At 40.9% G+C, this 16732-nt stretch overlaps 1 protein-coding gene across 1 annotated transcript; it reads left to right on the forward strand.

Annotated features, from left to right (window-relative positions):
- Positions 1-14337: 14337 nt before the first annotated feature.
- On the forward strand, positions 14338-15288 carry LOC138520360 (olfactory receptor 11A1-like). The gene has a single exon (XM_069632773.1). The coding sequence runs from the start codon at positions 14359-14361 to the stop codon at positions 15286-15288; it is 930 nt and encodes a 309-aa protein (XP_069488874.1). The 5' UTR covers positions 14338-14358.
- The last annotated feature ends 1444 nt before the right edge of the window (positions 15289-16732 follow it).

Here is a 16732-nt window from a genome sequence, read left to right on the forward strand (position 1 = left end):
CAAAGGTAAAATATGTTCAATGATTTCATGAATGTAACTGTGGAAGTATTCTAGGTTGAAAATGTTCTACTTCCACAGTTCAGGTGCGAAATCATGATCAGTCCGCAAATTGTAAGTTAACTTTTGCATATTACCATCAGTCAGTCTTACTCGTGATCTGGATGTATTGGTTAGTATACCCGTAAACCGACCCCTTATTATGGGTTTAAGGCAGGCTTCAAAGTTAAAGGATAGAATACTATAATCGATGAATTGGGAAGTAGTAACAGTTACAATAGGAATTCAGGTCCCTGGCCTTGACATTGTCACCAAATCCAAGGGCAGCTTTCCAAAACAAGTCTAGAGGAGAAATCCGCTTATGACAATAAATATTGATGATTGCGATCCTATCAATCGATGCGCCAGATTGGGAGTCGATAGAAACACGTAAGGCAACCCTGATGTTCACCTCAACCCTTTCAACTTTAAGGGCAATAATATCTTTTACTTCTGTTAATAACCTCCCAAAAAGGGCTTCGCAAACTCTCCCTTTTCTGCTTTTTGGCTAAAAACAACATAGCAATTCATTACAGGCGATTTCAATAGCCAGGACTCCTGAATTAGTATGATGTCATGTTTTCTCAACTGACAGCCAATTTTGGGATTTCCACAAAGATGATCAAAACCATTGGAATTCCAACAAACACCTTTCAAGATAGATGCATCCAATTTAGGGCCAGCAACCCCTGTAGCCCTTTTCTTTAGCCTTTTTAATGCACCCACAACCCATGACCAATCAGTGGTACCAAGTGATGTGCTACAATTACTAAACAGGACTTGGTGCTTAACCCCCCTCTCGACCCTCTACTCGAATGTGCATACCAGTCATACCTTTCCCCAAAATGGATTTGTACTGAGAGGCAGTAGGCGTTATAATTTTGGCATTATCTGGTTTAATATCATAGCCTATTAGCTCCAATGATCTGGTCCATTCAGAATAGCCTCATAGACCAATCTGGAGTGGATAGATAAAGAGACCCTGACTGTACACTTCAGCATCACAGAATTCCACCAATGCTAAGTCCCTACTTAAAATGGACAACAAATAGATACTTCAGAGAATAATAGCATGACATTAGATCTATTTAACACTACTATGTCTTCATCATAGAATAATTGGTCCAGTCTAATTATCTTAAAGGATCTATCGGAAAAAGTTCAGGAACTCCTCACATTCCCAACTTTACCTGCTTCTGACATAGATCTATTTAACAGTGACTTTAGAGAGCACTCCTGTACTACATGATCTCCACTTTCCAGGACATGCCCAGTTCCTCTCAAAACACTAAAAGGTTGTTTTTGACCCACTTCAAGCCAAATCCCAGCACTTGATCTTTCCATAACTGGGCTGCTTAGAATGGAGGGCAAACCCTTCCGCTGAATGGCAGAGTTCAAACTTGAGAAAAAGGGACTCCCCTCATCTGGGGGATGTGGGGGCATCATACTCATAGGTGTAAATGCTGCAGTCCTTGCAGCATGTTTGTTATTAAAAGTAGGCCACCCCAAAGTCACTGGAGTGGTTGAAGAAATGCCATCTACTGGGCATGAGGAATTCTCCCCGAATGAGGCCACTATTGTCTTGCTACATGGTAAGACATCAAAGATACATTGAACTTCAACTGCAGACCCCTCCTCATCTTGTGTCATAAGTAATTCCTTTTTACTGTTGCCACTTTCCTTCTTGCAAAAAATTGAGGCATACTGAAAACCTTTCTCTGATTTAACCTCAACAACCTTCAGGTTCCTGTGGAATTCACAGGTAGAATTCCCCTGCTTCTTTTGACTGTTCTGATTTTAAATGTTTTTGTTTGTACCTTTTCCCTATTAACGATACGACCATTACCAGGGATCTGTATTTTGTCAGATAAACACATTGGCTCCTTATGCCCAGAAAGCTTTAATGCTCTGCCACTCACAACAATTTCATCATACAAAGCAGTAACACATCCACCTCTTGTATATCACCAGGGGCGGTGATAACAGGCATTGGGTCTGCTGACTGAGTATCTAGAAATATCACATCAGTTGATTCTTCCCTTTGCCTGGTGTCTTTCTGGTGGGTCTTTTTATTAAAATGTCCATATTTTCTACAATCATAATCAGCAACGTTGTATGTTTTGTCATTTCAATCTTTATATTTTCATAGAACTTTACAAACAAAGTACTATTGTCCTCTTTGTCCGCAGTGTGCTGCCTTAATATGGACGAACATTCACCCTGCCCCTGCCTTACATTATTACTTACAGTCTCTTGGTCTTCAAACATAGGGGGCATATGTAAGCAGGACTCTGAAAGACCTACTGGAACATTGTGAATTTGCACAGTATAATTAACTGAATTTAATGGAATGATGGGCTCCTGCGCTGCAAAAATCACATCTGTGCTCCCTTTCTCAGTAGCCAAGGCATTTGCACTCCCCCCACCCTCTTTCCCAGGAGAAAAAAAGTTTGTGGTTTTTGGTGCGTACCTACCTTGATCCCGGAGTTCCTTTTTTGCTGGGATAACTGGTTGATCATTCCTGTACCCACCCGGAAACATCGGCAGCAGGGACGTCATTTCACCAAAATGCCTGGGGTAGCGGAAGTGACATCACACAACCCTTGACCCCCCTGATGACATCACAGAAAGTGATGTCATTTGACTCCACCCCGAAGTGAAATCACGGGAAGCAATGGAACATGACCTTTCACCCATTAACAAAACAGGAAGTGGCATTACATAGCATTGTGCACTCCGAAAAATATGGTTGGGATATCACTATAATGTGAAGTGTATTTCATACAAGAATGTATCGCCAGATGTATCGTTAAGATCAGTGTGTATAGGCCCATATTACCAAATTACTGTGAATGCAAGTAAACGTCCATGACCAAATGTTAATGATGTGTTATTATATAGCACTTACGTTTAAGCGATTTATATAGAAAAAATATAAACCCAATATCACCCAACCTGTGTTGGTACTCATTTATCGATCTCAGAAGGATGAAAGACTGAGTTGAGACATTTAAGAACAGACTACATCAGTGACTCACCCCCTGAAGTGTGCCTGAAATAAACCTTTAATGAGTCTAGCAATTATTTTATAGAATTCCTGAAGGACACATTATTTGGTATTCCTATTCTTTCTTATTTAGGGTCAGTTCTGAAAGTGTTAGACTGAACAAGAAAGCCAGCCACTCCAGAAGTAAAGAGCCACATGGTTCTGTCCACAGCCCAGGAGCTTGCATTACAAACAAAAAAAGAAAAGAAAAAGGTATTTGTTTTCTGATAGGTCACAAGGGAGACCACAGAGGTCTCAAGGGAGACCTCGGAGGTTGCAATCGTGACTTCTGGCGACCCCTAAATTACGTCCCTGTCCGGCAGGGATAAATCTTGTGCTAGGTCCATCAATGCTTTTCTGCATTCTGTAAAAAAAAGGCTTGGGCCACTGGCGTAAGTTGTAAATTCGCCTTGCTGATCAGTACATGTGAATGGTGTAGGCGTATGCCGACCTCGCCCGGACTGCACAGACTGCGCTGTGCTCTACTTCCTGCACTCCGCTCTGAGCACTCTGTTCCTGACTGCAGGTTTTATGGGGGGAGAAAAAACAGAGCTGTCATTGATTTCACTGCTCACACTGTTCACCAGTTAAACATGAGTAGGCACCCTGTTTTTTCCTCTGCTGCACTAGTTACTAATGAATTAGAGTACTATTTAATTTTCCAACTTGTCACAGGTAAAACCCACCACCCGATAAGGGCACAGGTAGTACACCCTAAATTCCCCCACTGCCAAAGTAAAGAGTTTCTGCTTTGCTGCCTTCGGTGTCGGTATAACAGTCTTTAGGTATGGGGCAAAAATGGGGATGGTTAAGTCCACGGAAAAGTTCATATACTAAACAACCATTCCAAAGATGGTATCTTGGGATACAAGTATGCTTATATTCAAATTACATCGTCTTTGAGATTTACTAATGTAGTTGGGTGTAAAGACAGTCTTTGTAGCTGAAGAATGTTATTTAAATCAATACAAGTTTTGCCATTTTACAAGCTCTGTCCTTTCTTGGCAAGTATTTAGAGGAATCATACCTTCTTCTTTGATTTAAAATGTTTTTTCAAGATCATTAAAGCCCATCAGGTATCGCACAATTCTGGACAAGACTTACTTAGTTATTAATAAGATCCAAATGAATTGTGTATCCATAAAATATGGTATTATGGATATAAAAATCATAAATGACATCTCTTAAAACCCAGCAATTATAATGTATTGATTTGGTTCCAATGGCGATTGTTATAATTTACCTGCTGGTTACTAGGTGCTTTGACTACATCGCGTCCAGACCAGAATCCCATCTATCCACTAGAGTAAATATGGGAATTGTCTTATCCTTCTGTAATTATCTGAGCAATCTTTCACTGATGAAGTTTCTTTCTTGAAGTATGCAGACATAGGAGAAATTGAACACTTACCTTCATTGAGTTGAAAGGGTAAGAATATGGGTTTTCCTTGCATTTGCATAGTAGCTAAACTACTTATTTTATCTCCTTAGTTATCTACTTGTTGACATTTATCCTCACTGGTGGTGGTGGAGAACCGGGTACAGAATATCAACATATTTACCTGGTCGAGAACCACTCATTATTTCGAGAAAGATTTATTTTTAACGGTTTAGTGGAAGTCCCTTTGCTATCATCTTCTTCCTTCACAGATATCATAGTGATGTCTGGGACATGAGTCTTTTGAAAATGAATCTCCAGTGTTAGGGAGAATTCACATAAATGTGCTTATTTCCCTTACCTTTTGAGACCCCTAGCAACTTTGCTGGATTTATAGGACTTTCATTTTTACCTGGAAAGAGTGTGAGCCTTTTTTCCCACTCTTTCATGCATTTTGATGTGTGTTTTACTTTTGTGTTCTTTGGATATGAAGTTTTAGACAACTCCATAGGCATCATCGTTTTCTTATGTGTCACACAGCACCCTCAGTGCAGTGGCACAGGGATGCCTTTCAGACTTCGCAAGGTTAAAGTACCTTCTCTGGGTTTGCCTACTGTCTCCCAGTGAATGTAAAGTTAAATTGACTTTGCTAGTCTTTTTAAATTGCTAGACCCAGCACCCACCGCCTTACAGCAGAGTGCTGGAGGGAATACCTAGTATTCTCTATGCCTAGAAAACTCATGTAGCCCTCAAAAGCTACCCTTTTCTCTCAGAATGGCTGGTGGCAGAGGTATTAACATGATTTTCCCGACTGCGACCTGTTTAAATGCTCCGGTAGCTAAAAGCCCCCCTCTGGCGCCTGAGTGACTGGGGTGGACAGGATGTGAGGGAGGTGCCTGAAACTCCCTGTGCTTACTCTCCTAGGAGACCTGAATGCAGTCTGGTGTGATTGGCTGGCTGGCGGTCTGGCAAGGACAGCCTCCTGCTGGGTGAGAGGCAGCCAGGCTTGACTGCATGGGAGCAAACTGTTTACAAAGCAGGTCTCTGGGGCTTGGAAGGCAAAGTCGACCACTGGAATGAAAGAAACGAAGACAAGCTGAACGAAGATGACTGCTGCAACTCCTGGACCGTTGGTTTGCCCAGTGAAGCCCTGCTGCAGGTCTGAATAGCCTTAAACTCCCTCGACAGAGAAGCCCCTTCAAGGACCACTTCTTCCCTTGAGCTGGTGGGAACAACCAACTCGCAAGCCACCTGAAAGCCATCTCCATACTGGTCGAATTTTCTTCAGAGTGCTGTGAAAACCGGATAGCCAGTGAGAAGGATACCAGTTTGTGGACTTTAAGGCACTCACATCTTGAACTGACGTTTTTCCAAGCTTGTGGATCATTCCCCGTGCAGTGCCGGAACCTCCCGACGTCCTCCCTCTTGTCCCCATGACTGAGGCCCAGGAACAGCAAGCTCTCCAGGAACTGCCAGGAACAATTGCCTCAGCTACAGATTTTGTTCATTACAAAGGTACTGTGCAAACGCGGTTGAGAAATCCTCTCTGCCGCAGTGAGTCTTGTTCGCTTCTAATCCGACATATAACTCTTTTTCGTGCAAACTACTTCTATGAACATTGGCAAAGACTTAACCGTTTACTACCAGAACTGTACCATCCTATCCAAGACACTGATCCATTGACTTTGGCCCAGGCCTATTGAATTGAATTGCCTCTTGTAGTGAACTGAAACTATCTGCCCTACCTGAGAAAGTATTGGTGTTTAATTCTTATAACCTGTGTCTTTTTACCCCTTTTTAAAGTTACTGAAGTGCCATTTTGCTCCCACTGCAGGGGATCCTAACTTATTCAGAAACTTATTGGTTTGGTACTGGAGTGTATTATAGTGTGATATCTAGCTGCTTATTGCTAGTGGAATGTTTTCTAACTGACTGTGTAAATAAATTAATAGTGCTTTACCAAGAAACCTTGTGTAAGTGTTTGAACCACTGTGATTGCAAGTCCTTTATGTAACCCCTTGTACTACTCACATCCCTCTTGAGATAAGCCTGGCTGCTCAGCCCTGCTACCACAAAACTGTGTAGTACAGACTTATACCGAAGGTGAGAATGTGCTTATACCTGTAGTCTTAATTGTGCGTAGTGTTCCCTAAGGGTACTGCATGTAATTCTGTCTAACATGCACTCAGTCTGGATCATTTCAATTAAGTGACTGGTACTGTACAAACTGATACAGTTGTTGCACTTTTTGTAATTTGATTGAGTCGGGATGTGTTGGTCCAGAGAACATGATTTATGCAATTAATCATAGGCGAAAGCCTCCGAAGTACATTTTTTCTCAGTAAAACAGGTGTATTCTGAGAAGCCACGGCTATCAACGGGTGGGTGAGTCGATGTAGCCCGTTTTTATTTCTATTTTAGCAACCCCATCTAAAGGGATCTCTTTTCCATTCAAATTATACAGTTATATTCCCCTCTCACCTGGTTCAGAGTACTTCTTAAGATATCAAGGTCGCCTGAGACCATATAGGTTACCCAAATCTAATACTAGAGGGCCGGGATTCTGACGTGTTTTCAGGACATCCCTCATTAATATTCATGAGGAATAATGTGCATAGATTTAGAATCAGTATATGCAAACTTATCTCATGAATAGTAATGAGAGGTATCCTGAAAACTCAAATGGATCTGGCCATCGAGGCCCGGAGTTGGACCACCCCTATGTCGCATTGTCCCTGATGTATATATTGATTTATTGGCTTATTGATTTATTCATATACAGAAGTTATATACAGCGGGAACAATGCTCTTTTTATCACAAAAGAAAGTACAATAGATAAGAAATCAGATTTCATTGGAAGCAGTGAGCTTCTTATAATGGGGTGAGTTTGAGGAACATTCTGAACAAGTTGTAGAGGGGAGTAAATGGAACAGTCACCAGGGACAATACATAAGTGGACATACATAGATTAATGACAATGAACAGCTATGCTGTGGTATGGCCAGCTGTGCTCGGGATGTGACCATGATGGGTGAAGTGCTAGAGTCGAGTCAGAGGTAGCGAGCAGCAGAGGCAGGTTAGAGACGAGGGGAAAATGTTAGCTAGCAGGCAGATGAGAGGTAGGTTAAGAGGGTAACTCGGAGATGAGGAGCTAGGCTTATAGTTTGGTTTTGAACAAATCCATGTGAACTGTTTCTTGGATGTCCAGGGGAACATAATTCCATGCAAGTGGAGCAAGAAGAGAGAAGGAGCAGAGGCAATGGGAAGCACAAAGGAGGACGAGGAGTCACAAGGGTAATTGTGGAGGCAGAGCTGAGATTACGAGCAGGCTTGTATAGTTGGATAGAGGAAGATAGGATATGAACGTGGATATGTGCAAAAAACCTCTCATCTTTATATTCATTTTACAGAGTGATTTAGTAGATAATTCTGATTGTATCTTCATAATGTTTGGGGTTTCATGAGCTTGACCTGTAAAGGACTCTGTAGGAATTAAAATGCAACTAGAAATACAAATTGCAACAGGGACTTTATTGGTTAATCTCATTCTTTTAAATCCTATGTTATCCTTCTTTTAATCATGATTCTCTTTTGGAGGGGGTTATACATATTTGAAAGAGAAAACGCTGGGTTATATCTCCTCAGAGTTCTCTAATTTCTCAAATGTAAATTTTTATTTTTAACCTTCTTTTTCTTATTTTTATCTCAATTTTCCAGCTAAATCAAGGGTTGTTTCAAAGGATGCAAAAAAGCTTTTTCTAATGCTTGGTATATCTTTTCTACTGCATTCCAGCTTTCCTCTTCTACTTGTGCATTTTAAATTGTAACAAATCCCTGCTGTCATTTTCCACCCTTACCTGTCAACCTATTTTGGGCAGGGTTTCTGTGAGCATTAGAATCAGGATTTACCTGTCATGATTTGACCAATTATTTTAGTACATTTTTGACTTGCCGCTTGTGTGAAATCTTTTCTCCAGCCTCTTGAGTGCGGGTGGTCTTTGATCATATCTCTATTTCTCCCTAGAAGGGTAGTTTTCTCTTCTTGCTGAGTAGTTCTGGTGATTCTTATAACTGTTTTGTATGTATTGGTCATTCGCTGCTCAAGCTGATACTGGGATCTATAATCCTGGAACATGGAACCCAGGAGGAGGATGGAAGTTATTATTATTTATTATTTCATTTGAATTTTTGTTGAGGGATGCCCCTACCCAGAGGGTCTTGGAGTGCCTTCCAAAGTCAAAAGGTGTGAGGTGAAACAGAAGTTAGGATAGGAAGCATAGGATAGGTAGGCGGTAGCAGGAAAGGTGGAGGGGTTGATTTTCGGAAAGTAGTGATGCAGCCTGAAGTGCAGATATGAAGTGGTAGGGTGTTCCATGCTCTGGGTCCCCATTAGGTAAATGCTTGTTTTTGTGTGCATATTAACTGCAGAGTGAATGAAATGTGTAGAAGATGCTGGCTAGCCTGTCTGGTGTTTGTGTGGTACATGGGTTTCCACTTGTCATGAAGGGAGGATACGGTTTTGAGGTAGATAGCTTTGAATACATTACAGAGTCCTTTATGGTACCGTGAGGAAGTGGAGATGGGTGAGAGTTGGTATGATGGGTGTTTTTGGGTGGGAGAGGATGAGTCTTATTGGTGTGCTTTGTTTGGCTTGAACAGAGGCAAAGGTGCTGTTGGGGAGTCTAGCGAGGGCAATATTACTGTAGTCCAGCTTGCACATTCCAGGGCTTGGACTGCAGTGCAGAAGTTGTCAGGTGCAAGTATGTGGCTTAACTTGCATATGAGGTGTAATTGTATATTGCATGTGTGAAGAGAATGTTGGGGTCGATGGGGAAGCCAAGGGATTTGACCTGTGTGGAAAGGGATATGTGTGGATGGTCTTTAAGCCAAAAGACGAGGTCGGTTTTGCGCCTTGCATTGCAGATGAAGAGGTATTTCTTTTAGGAAGGACTGAGTTTGAGGAAGCGGCTGGCCACCCAAGAGGTGACGTTGGAGAGACAGCTTTTGATGGTGCAGAGTTGTGGAGGGGGTGAGTCTTGGAAGAATCATTGTGTGTCATCTGTGTATTGGTGGAAATGGACATTGTGTTTGCTAAGCTTCTGTCAAGGATTCTACAAATAGGTCAAAGAGGAATGTTGACAAGGAGAAACCTTGTGGGACACCATACTTGAGCAGAGTATGATTGGATCGGATCAATAAGGCGGAATGGAGAGAGAGTGTGTTCTGTCAGTGAGGAAGGGGGTGAAGCAGTTGAGAATGGTGCCTGCAAGTTTCATCATTGAGAATGGTGTCAATAGTGTCTAAGGCTGAGAAGTACAATATCGCTGCATGTTTTTGTCAGTGATGTTTTGGAGGTCATCAAAGATGTGAAGTGTTCAATGTTGTGTTAGTAATTCTTCAATCCAAATGATGTCATCATCTGTTTTTACAATTGTAATTCTCAAATAGAACATTTTGTATGATAAGGGGTTATAACGCTTTTTTTTAGGTCTTAATCTGTTGATGTGATTCTAGTTTCCTTTTCCTATATCAGTTTACTTGGGACAAACTTCCCTCATCAGAGTCGGAGCCACTACTCAAACTCACATCCCAGCTTGCATATTTTCCATCCCTAGAATAGTGACAGAGGCGAGGTTTCCTGTGTGTACTGTGTAGGCGGGTCCCCACTTTTCTCTCTTTCCCCTTTGCAAATCAGTTTAATAACGCCAGATGCTTTCTGTTCCTGCAGGATATTCGTCCTATTAATTTAACAAGCCATACTTCAATGTCTTGCGTGCAACTGATCTTAATGTAGCCACAGGTTTCCTTGAAGAATACTTTGATTATTCTTTTTTAAATAAATGTTGCTATTATTCCTTTTGCAGATTCTTTCTTAGCTGGTGTGTTCATTCATGAAGTTCCCTTGCCCCATATGTTCATCCTGCCTTTGTGAAATGGACTGGTATGGGCCTGAAACGTGGATAATTATCCTTTCAAAAAAGAAAGGGTTGTTTTTCGATGAATAGTGAGTCCTCCACATACTTCTCCATCCACAGTAAATGCGAGGATTAGGCACAATATCTTGCAGTTGGCTTAAAACAAATTTGTAATAGGTTTCTTATTTCATAATTTATAGATGTTAATGCTCAATATCGTATCATTAGTTCCAGATGGATGATCAAAGTGCCCTAGGCTTCATTTTAAATAATCTAAAGTTATGGAGAACAAACCGACATTGATGATCACAGCAAGATATCTGAATGTCTAGTTATGCGTATAGTTCTTCGTACCTGATTTCTAAGCATTCACAATCCATTCTGAAATAGCACATGAAGATGAAATAAAGTGGCCAGGTTCTCATATCATTGTCAAGTGGGAAAGCAAAAGTACACCCACATCTTCTGACTCAAAAGTCAACAATCTTGATGCAAGACAATGATCAGCCAAAAAAGCAGCTTTTGATCCAAGTAGATGGGAGCTTGTCATGTCTTAACCTGTAAACAAAGCATGTTTATTTAGACTCAAGTCCCTAGCAATTTCCCCGCTACAGTGTAAAGAGAGAAGAGTGTGAAGGAGCAGATCCTTTCTCAAGATGCCCTTAACAATATCAGCATCACCTTTAATGGATGGACAGTGTGGGAACCAAGAGGTAACATTAGAACAATTTGTGACATGCACATGCAGGCTGACTACACAGTTTAAAGGTTAAAAAAGCGACAACATTTCACATACAGGCAATCCTATATCTTTACAGATACAGTGGTGGAAAATGTTTTTATTCAACATAATAGGGACTTTAGATTTTGATAAAGTTTAGTGTCTTGGCAAGATAAATCCGTAAAGTCATTGGCCCTCATTACGAGTTCGGCGGTAACCATGCCGCTATTGGCGGCATGGCTGCCACCGAAATCGCATCGCGGTCCGGGTCCTCGGAATGAGGATTTACCGGGCCATTCCGAGTTCGGAAGGCCTGGTAATTCCTCCCTCCGAGGACCCGGACACGGTCCTTCCCCATTCCCATTTTAGCCCCCATAGGGCTGAATGGGAATGTGAGAGGGAGCAAACAACGGGCCATTACGAGATGGCCCGTTGTTTGCTCCCTCTTCCCCTTGCGGGACCCAGTAAGCACGCCTGGTTTTTCCAGGGGAACTCGTAATGCGGCGGTACGGAGTGAACGGCACCGGCACCTTTTACGGCGCCGTTCACTCCTTACCGCCAGGGTCGTAATGAGGTCCATTGTGTCAATTATTTTTAAAATGTAATAATATAACAAGAGTATCAATAACAGCACTGTATGTATTAATTTATTTATTGTGATTTTTATATGCTCCGCAAGTAATAATAAAAGTATTAATAATGCATAGGCTTAAGACATACAAACTAACAATGATTTAAAAAATGTACAATAAATACATAGCTAGTGTTTTATCTACATTACCTAAAATAATGCTCAGTCTAGAAAAAATATGATTACATTACATTTAAAAAGCATGAGTTCTGTAGAGCTTATGCTTAATAAATATGTATGAATATCTACTATAATAGGCCTATGGGAAGAGGCACGAAAAAGGGGTGAAGTAATAGAGTGGGCTGTAAGAGAAAAGAGAGGGATACATTAGAGTGCAAAATAATAACTATGTAAACGTTATAATGCTGCAATGGAATTCTTAGATGTTAATTCCAATCAGCACATGGAAGTCATTATTGACCTCACCTAAGCCAATCCGAATGTATGGAATGCAGTAATTGGCATTGATTGCATTCCACAAAGAAAACTGTAATTCCATATATACAATATTTCTAAATGCATGATGACATACAGAAATTGGCAGACATTACTTTTAAATATTGCCTAATAACACTGAATACATATGTCACAGTTTTGCATTTATTATGATTACAACAATTACTGTGAAAAACGTAATTAGTACAAAGTGCCCAATTAGTGCTGACATAAACTGATCATTGCCTGATCGCTAAAACATCAAAATAACATTAGACAGGACTTGATGTGTGGAAGTAAATCATCATCTTACATCCTATTTCAACACCCTGTTAAAAGTAGACATCTACCTTACACTGACACGTGTTCTGACGTCCAGGAAATATGCACATTCTCGAGCCACTGCTTCAATCACTGCCACTTATAATCCAACTGCATATCAATTGAACATGCATCATACCCCTCCCTCGTCTTCATCAGGGTTTCAGTTAGACATTCTAACTCCTCCACACTAAATTAAATCACCAAGTTGACCACTGCCCCAAGCTCTTATATTCATTTCAGTATTTATCCCAATTGGGGCAACTTGCCTCCTTAGAATTATGAGTAGCCCACATAGAGTGCACCTTTCTAGCCAGGGTATTCACATTCTCTTCTATATTAAGTTTCTAATACTGCCATGTACATTTGTGTAATCTGGCTTCTGTGTACTAACTTCAATCTTTGTTGTTCCAAATGTAGTGCTTCTAATCACCGCGTCATAGCGAGATACATGTTTAGTAACTTTTGGCTTTAGAGGTAGCAAGGCAAAGGAAAGCATTTCTCTGCATTAATGAAACTGCATGTACCAATGCTTTCACTTGTCAAAAGAAAAAACATTCACTTATAGATTGTGCCTACAGCAAGCTCATTCTAAAACTGTTCCAGTTTAACCAAGTTTACAATTAAACATGCTTACCTTATGAAGTCATCCTAAATATTTAAATATTACAAAATGAAATTGCATGTAATTTACTAACACGGTTTGCGTACTTTACCCATTAGTAAGCTAACATGTTTTGCATCAACACCAAAACTTTGAAACCTTTATTCTTAATATTAGTCTGTGCTAATAGCCTCATAGACATATACAGCTTGGAAGGGATTATTATTACTTGGGATGATGAGCCTTTGCATGTATATTGCCCTCTTTCTTTCCTCAGGCCAAAACTTGAGAGCCTGCCATAATCCCCTGATAACAACTCCTCTGACTGTCTAAAAGGTTGGACACAGCAGAAATGTAAAACGCTAGGGCATATGCAAATGCATCCCATCACCTCATCTACAAACTACGATGCAAGGATCACATCTTGGCAGAAATCAGATCCCTCCAAAGGCTCCCCATCCCACAGAGACTTACATTCAATGGCTTATTCATTGTCCAATGAGCAAACAATGGCACACCCACAAGCTTCATAATACATTCCAAAAACATTTGCATAATAGAACTTTGCGATCCAGCAACAAAAGACTTTGGATAGTACCCAAAACCTGTCTTACAAGACATGGTAGTTGAGAAACCTTAGTACAGGGCCCCTCCCATAAATCAACCGTTTGGGAGTTGGACATTCACCTTAGGGCCTTCAGGAAGGCCCTACAAACTTGGATCTTCCCACCCAACAACTATTTTCCTTCACCTAACATCTTGCTTTTTTCTCAGCACCAAGCTCTTCCAAGGTTAACGATGCGCTTTAAAAATGCTAAGTAAAGACATACAATATAAGGTTATATTTGTCTAAACTATGCTCACATTAGGCTTGATTGAAAGTGATGTGTTCCATTAAGAGCGTGTCTCTCATTGACCCCTGCTTTCTGAGGATTTCTCTTCCAGGCACCAGTAATGGCTCATGTAATCCAGGGTTTTCAATAATAGTTTAGAGAGACATTCATATGGGTAACATCCTGTATAACTGTGCTACATCAAGATTCATTGATATATGTACTATCCTTTTTATTCTCTGTCTGAAACATGAGATTTGTTTTCCAAAGTAGTCATGTGACAGCGATTTGGCATAAACCAAATTGCTAGCCTATTATATAACTTATCAAATTGTCTCTTTTATCGTACTGTAAACTGATTTTTTTCTTTAACTTGACCTTTGTCTGTTCCACTGTATAGGATGATGAGTAAAGTGAACAATGGATGTCAAGGCAACATGACCACTGTCCCAGAATTCTTTTTGCGTGGATTCCAGGTCCTTCCTGAACTGAAGCATTTCTTCTTCATGGTTTTCCTAGCCATTTACATGTTCACGGTTTTTGGAAACATCCTGATCGTGGTCATGGTATTAGCAGATAATCGTCTTCATGCACCAATGTACTTTTTCCTTGGTAATTTGTCCTTTTCAGAGATCTGGTACATGACCAGTACAATCCTCACCATGCTGACCAGCTTATTAAGAGAGGGCTGCACTGTTACTCTTGCCGCGTGTCTCACCCAGTTCTATTGCTGGGTCTTCTTTGCAACCACAGAGTGTCTTCTTTTAACAGTGATGTCCTACGACAGATACACAGCTATATGTTATCCCTTACACTACAGCACATTAATGGACCAGTCCCATTGCATTCAGCTGGTCTCTAGTGCCTGGGTTACTGGTTTTGTTATTGCCAGCATCACTAATTCTTTAGTAGGTAATTTGGAGTTCTCCGATCACAATGAGATTGATCACTTTTTCTGTGACTTTGCACCCCTAGTGAAAGCTGCTTGCTCGGACACATCCTTGGCTGTAATGACTACGTTTGTGTTCTCCTCCATTGTATCCTCAGTTCCATTCATGTTGATCATTGTCTCTTATGTGTACATCATCTCAGCCATCCTGAGGATACCTTCAAACACAGGGAGGCAGAGGGCCTTCTCCACCTGCAGCTCCCACCTAGCTGTGGTCATCATGTACTTTGGGACATTGATAGCTCTCTATGTGGCCCCATCAAAAGCACAGTCTGTGAATCTGAACAAAGCTCTGTCTCTCCTTTACACAGTGGCCACTCCACTCTTCAATCCTATTATATATACTCTGAGAAATAAAGAAATCAGGCAGGCCTTCCAAAACCTAATCAGGAAGATGTTGACATTAAAAATGGTCTGAAAATATCTTAGATTTATTCAGAGATTTTATTGGCAATCGTCATCATGCCAGTTTTTTTTCATTCATGCAATAACTTTCATTTTAATCTAGAACACAGGTGAAAAATAATTGATCAATTTTGAGTTGCTGACTGAGACGCGGTTTCCAAGAATTTGTGCCTTCTTTGCTCAAATATGAGAATGGGACTAACAATGTATTTCTAACATTCAGATACATTTTGTTGTAATAAACCATGACCAATACCAATATAGTTTTGAGTTTTTCATAAGAATTTTATTTATTTATTTATTTATTGCATTTGTTACTCGCCCAAACCCTTAGGTACCACGGCGATGTTACAGACAGCTTAGTTAAAACATTTCTTGGAAATTGCCAGTCGGGCGCAGTGCATGTGAATACAAAATAATCATACATGAAAACTTTAAATGCAGGGCTTAAATACAGTGATATTTCCTGAAGCATGGAAGAGGCTTTTAGTCTTGGTTAAATAGCCACGTTTTCAGAGATTTCTTGAAGCCTGCGAACGTTTGCTCATTTTTGATGGGGAGGGGAAGAGTGTTCCAATATGTGGGTGCGAGATATTGGAAACTACTGCCTCCTGCCTTGGTAGTCTTGTATCGGGGGATGGCTAGGAGTAGTTGACTGTTAGATCTGAGGGTTCTCTTTGATACTTTTTTGGTGATGGCGTGGTTGAGGTAGATGGGGACACATGAGTGGATGCATTTGTATGTGACGCACAGGGCTTTGAATGTGACCCTGGCTTTGATGGGGAGCCAGTGATGGTTTCTTCTAATATTTGAGATATGATCTGACTTCCTTATTCCAAGGGCCGCCCGAAGGGCTTTATTCTGAATAAGCTGTAGTTTGTTTAGATTGGCTTTTGAGGTGCCCAGGTAGAGTACGTTGCAGTAGTCGAGTCTGGATAAGATTAAAGCTCTTGCCAGCGTGATACAGTTAGTGGGTGTCAAGAATTGGCGACTGAGAGCAATAAGTTTAGCGGTGTAGGAAGTAGAGGAGGAAAGGGCGTTAATGTGCTTGGTCATGGTGAGGTTGGCATCAAGGTAGACACCTAGTGTTTTGACTTGTTTGAGTACTGATATGTTTGTGCCATCAATGTTGATGGATGAGTAATCAGGGTGTAAGGCTTCTATTTTGGATTGGGAGCCCACAATGAGAACCTCAGTCTTCTCATCATTGAGGCAGAGGCTGTTTAGTGCCATCCAATTTTGGATTATGGCATATATTTTATTGATAGTGTCGGTGTCTTCAGTGTAATCTCCCGATAAAGGGATGAGGATCTGGGTGTCATCTGCAAAGTTGGTGTAGATGACACCCATGTCGTCTAGCGCTGAGAAGAGGAGTTTAGTGTATGCATTGTATAATGTTGGTGAGAGACAGGACCTTTGGGGGACACCAATGGGTACTATGATTGGGTTGGCGGCTT

Source organism: Ambystoma mexicanum, chromosome 13 (genome assembly GCF_040938575.1).
Source record: "Ambystoma mexicanum isolate Mex_15411 chromosome 13, UKY_AmexF1_1, whole genome shotgun sequence".
NCBI lineage: Eukaryota > Metazoa > Chordata > Amphibia > Caudata > Ambystomatidae > Ambystoma > Ambystoma mexicanum.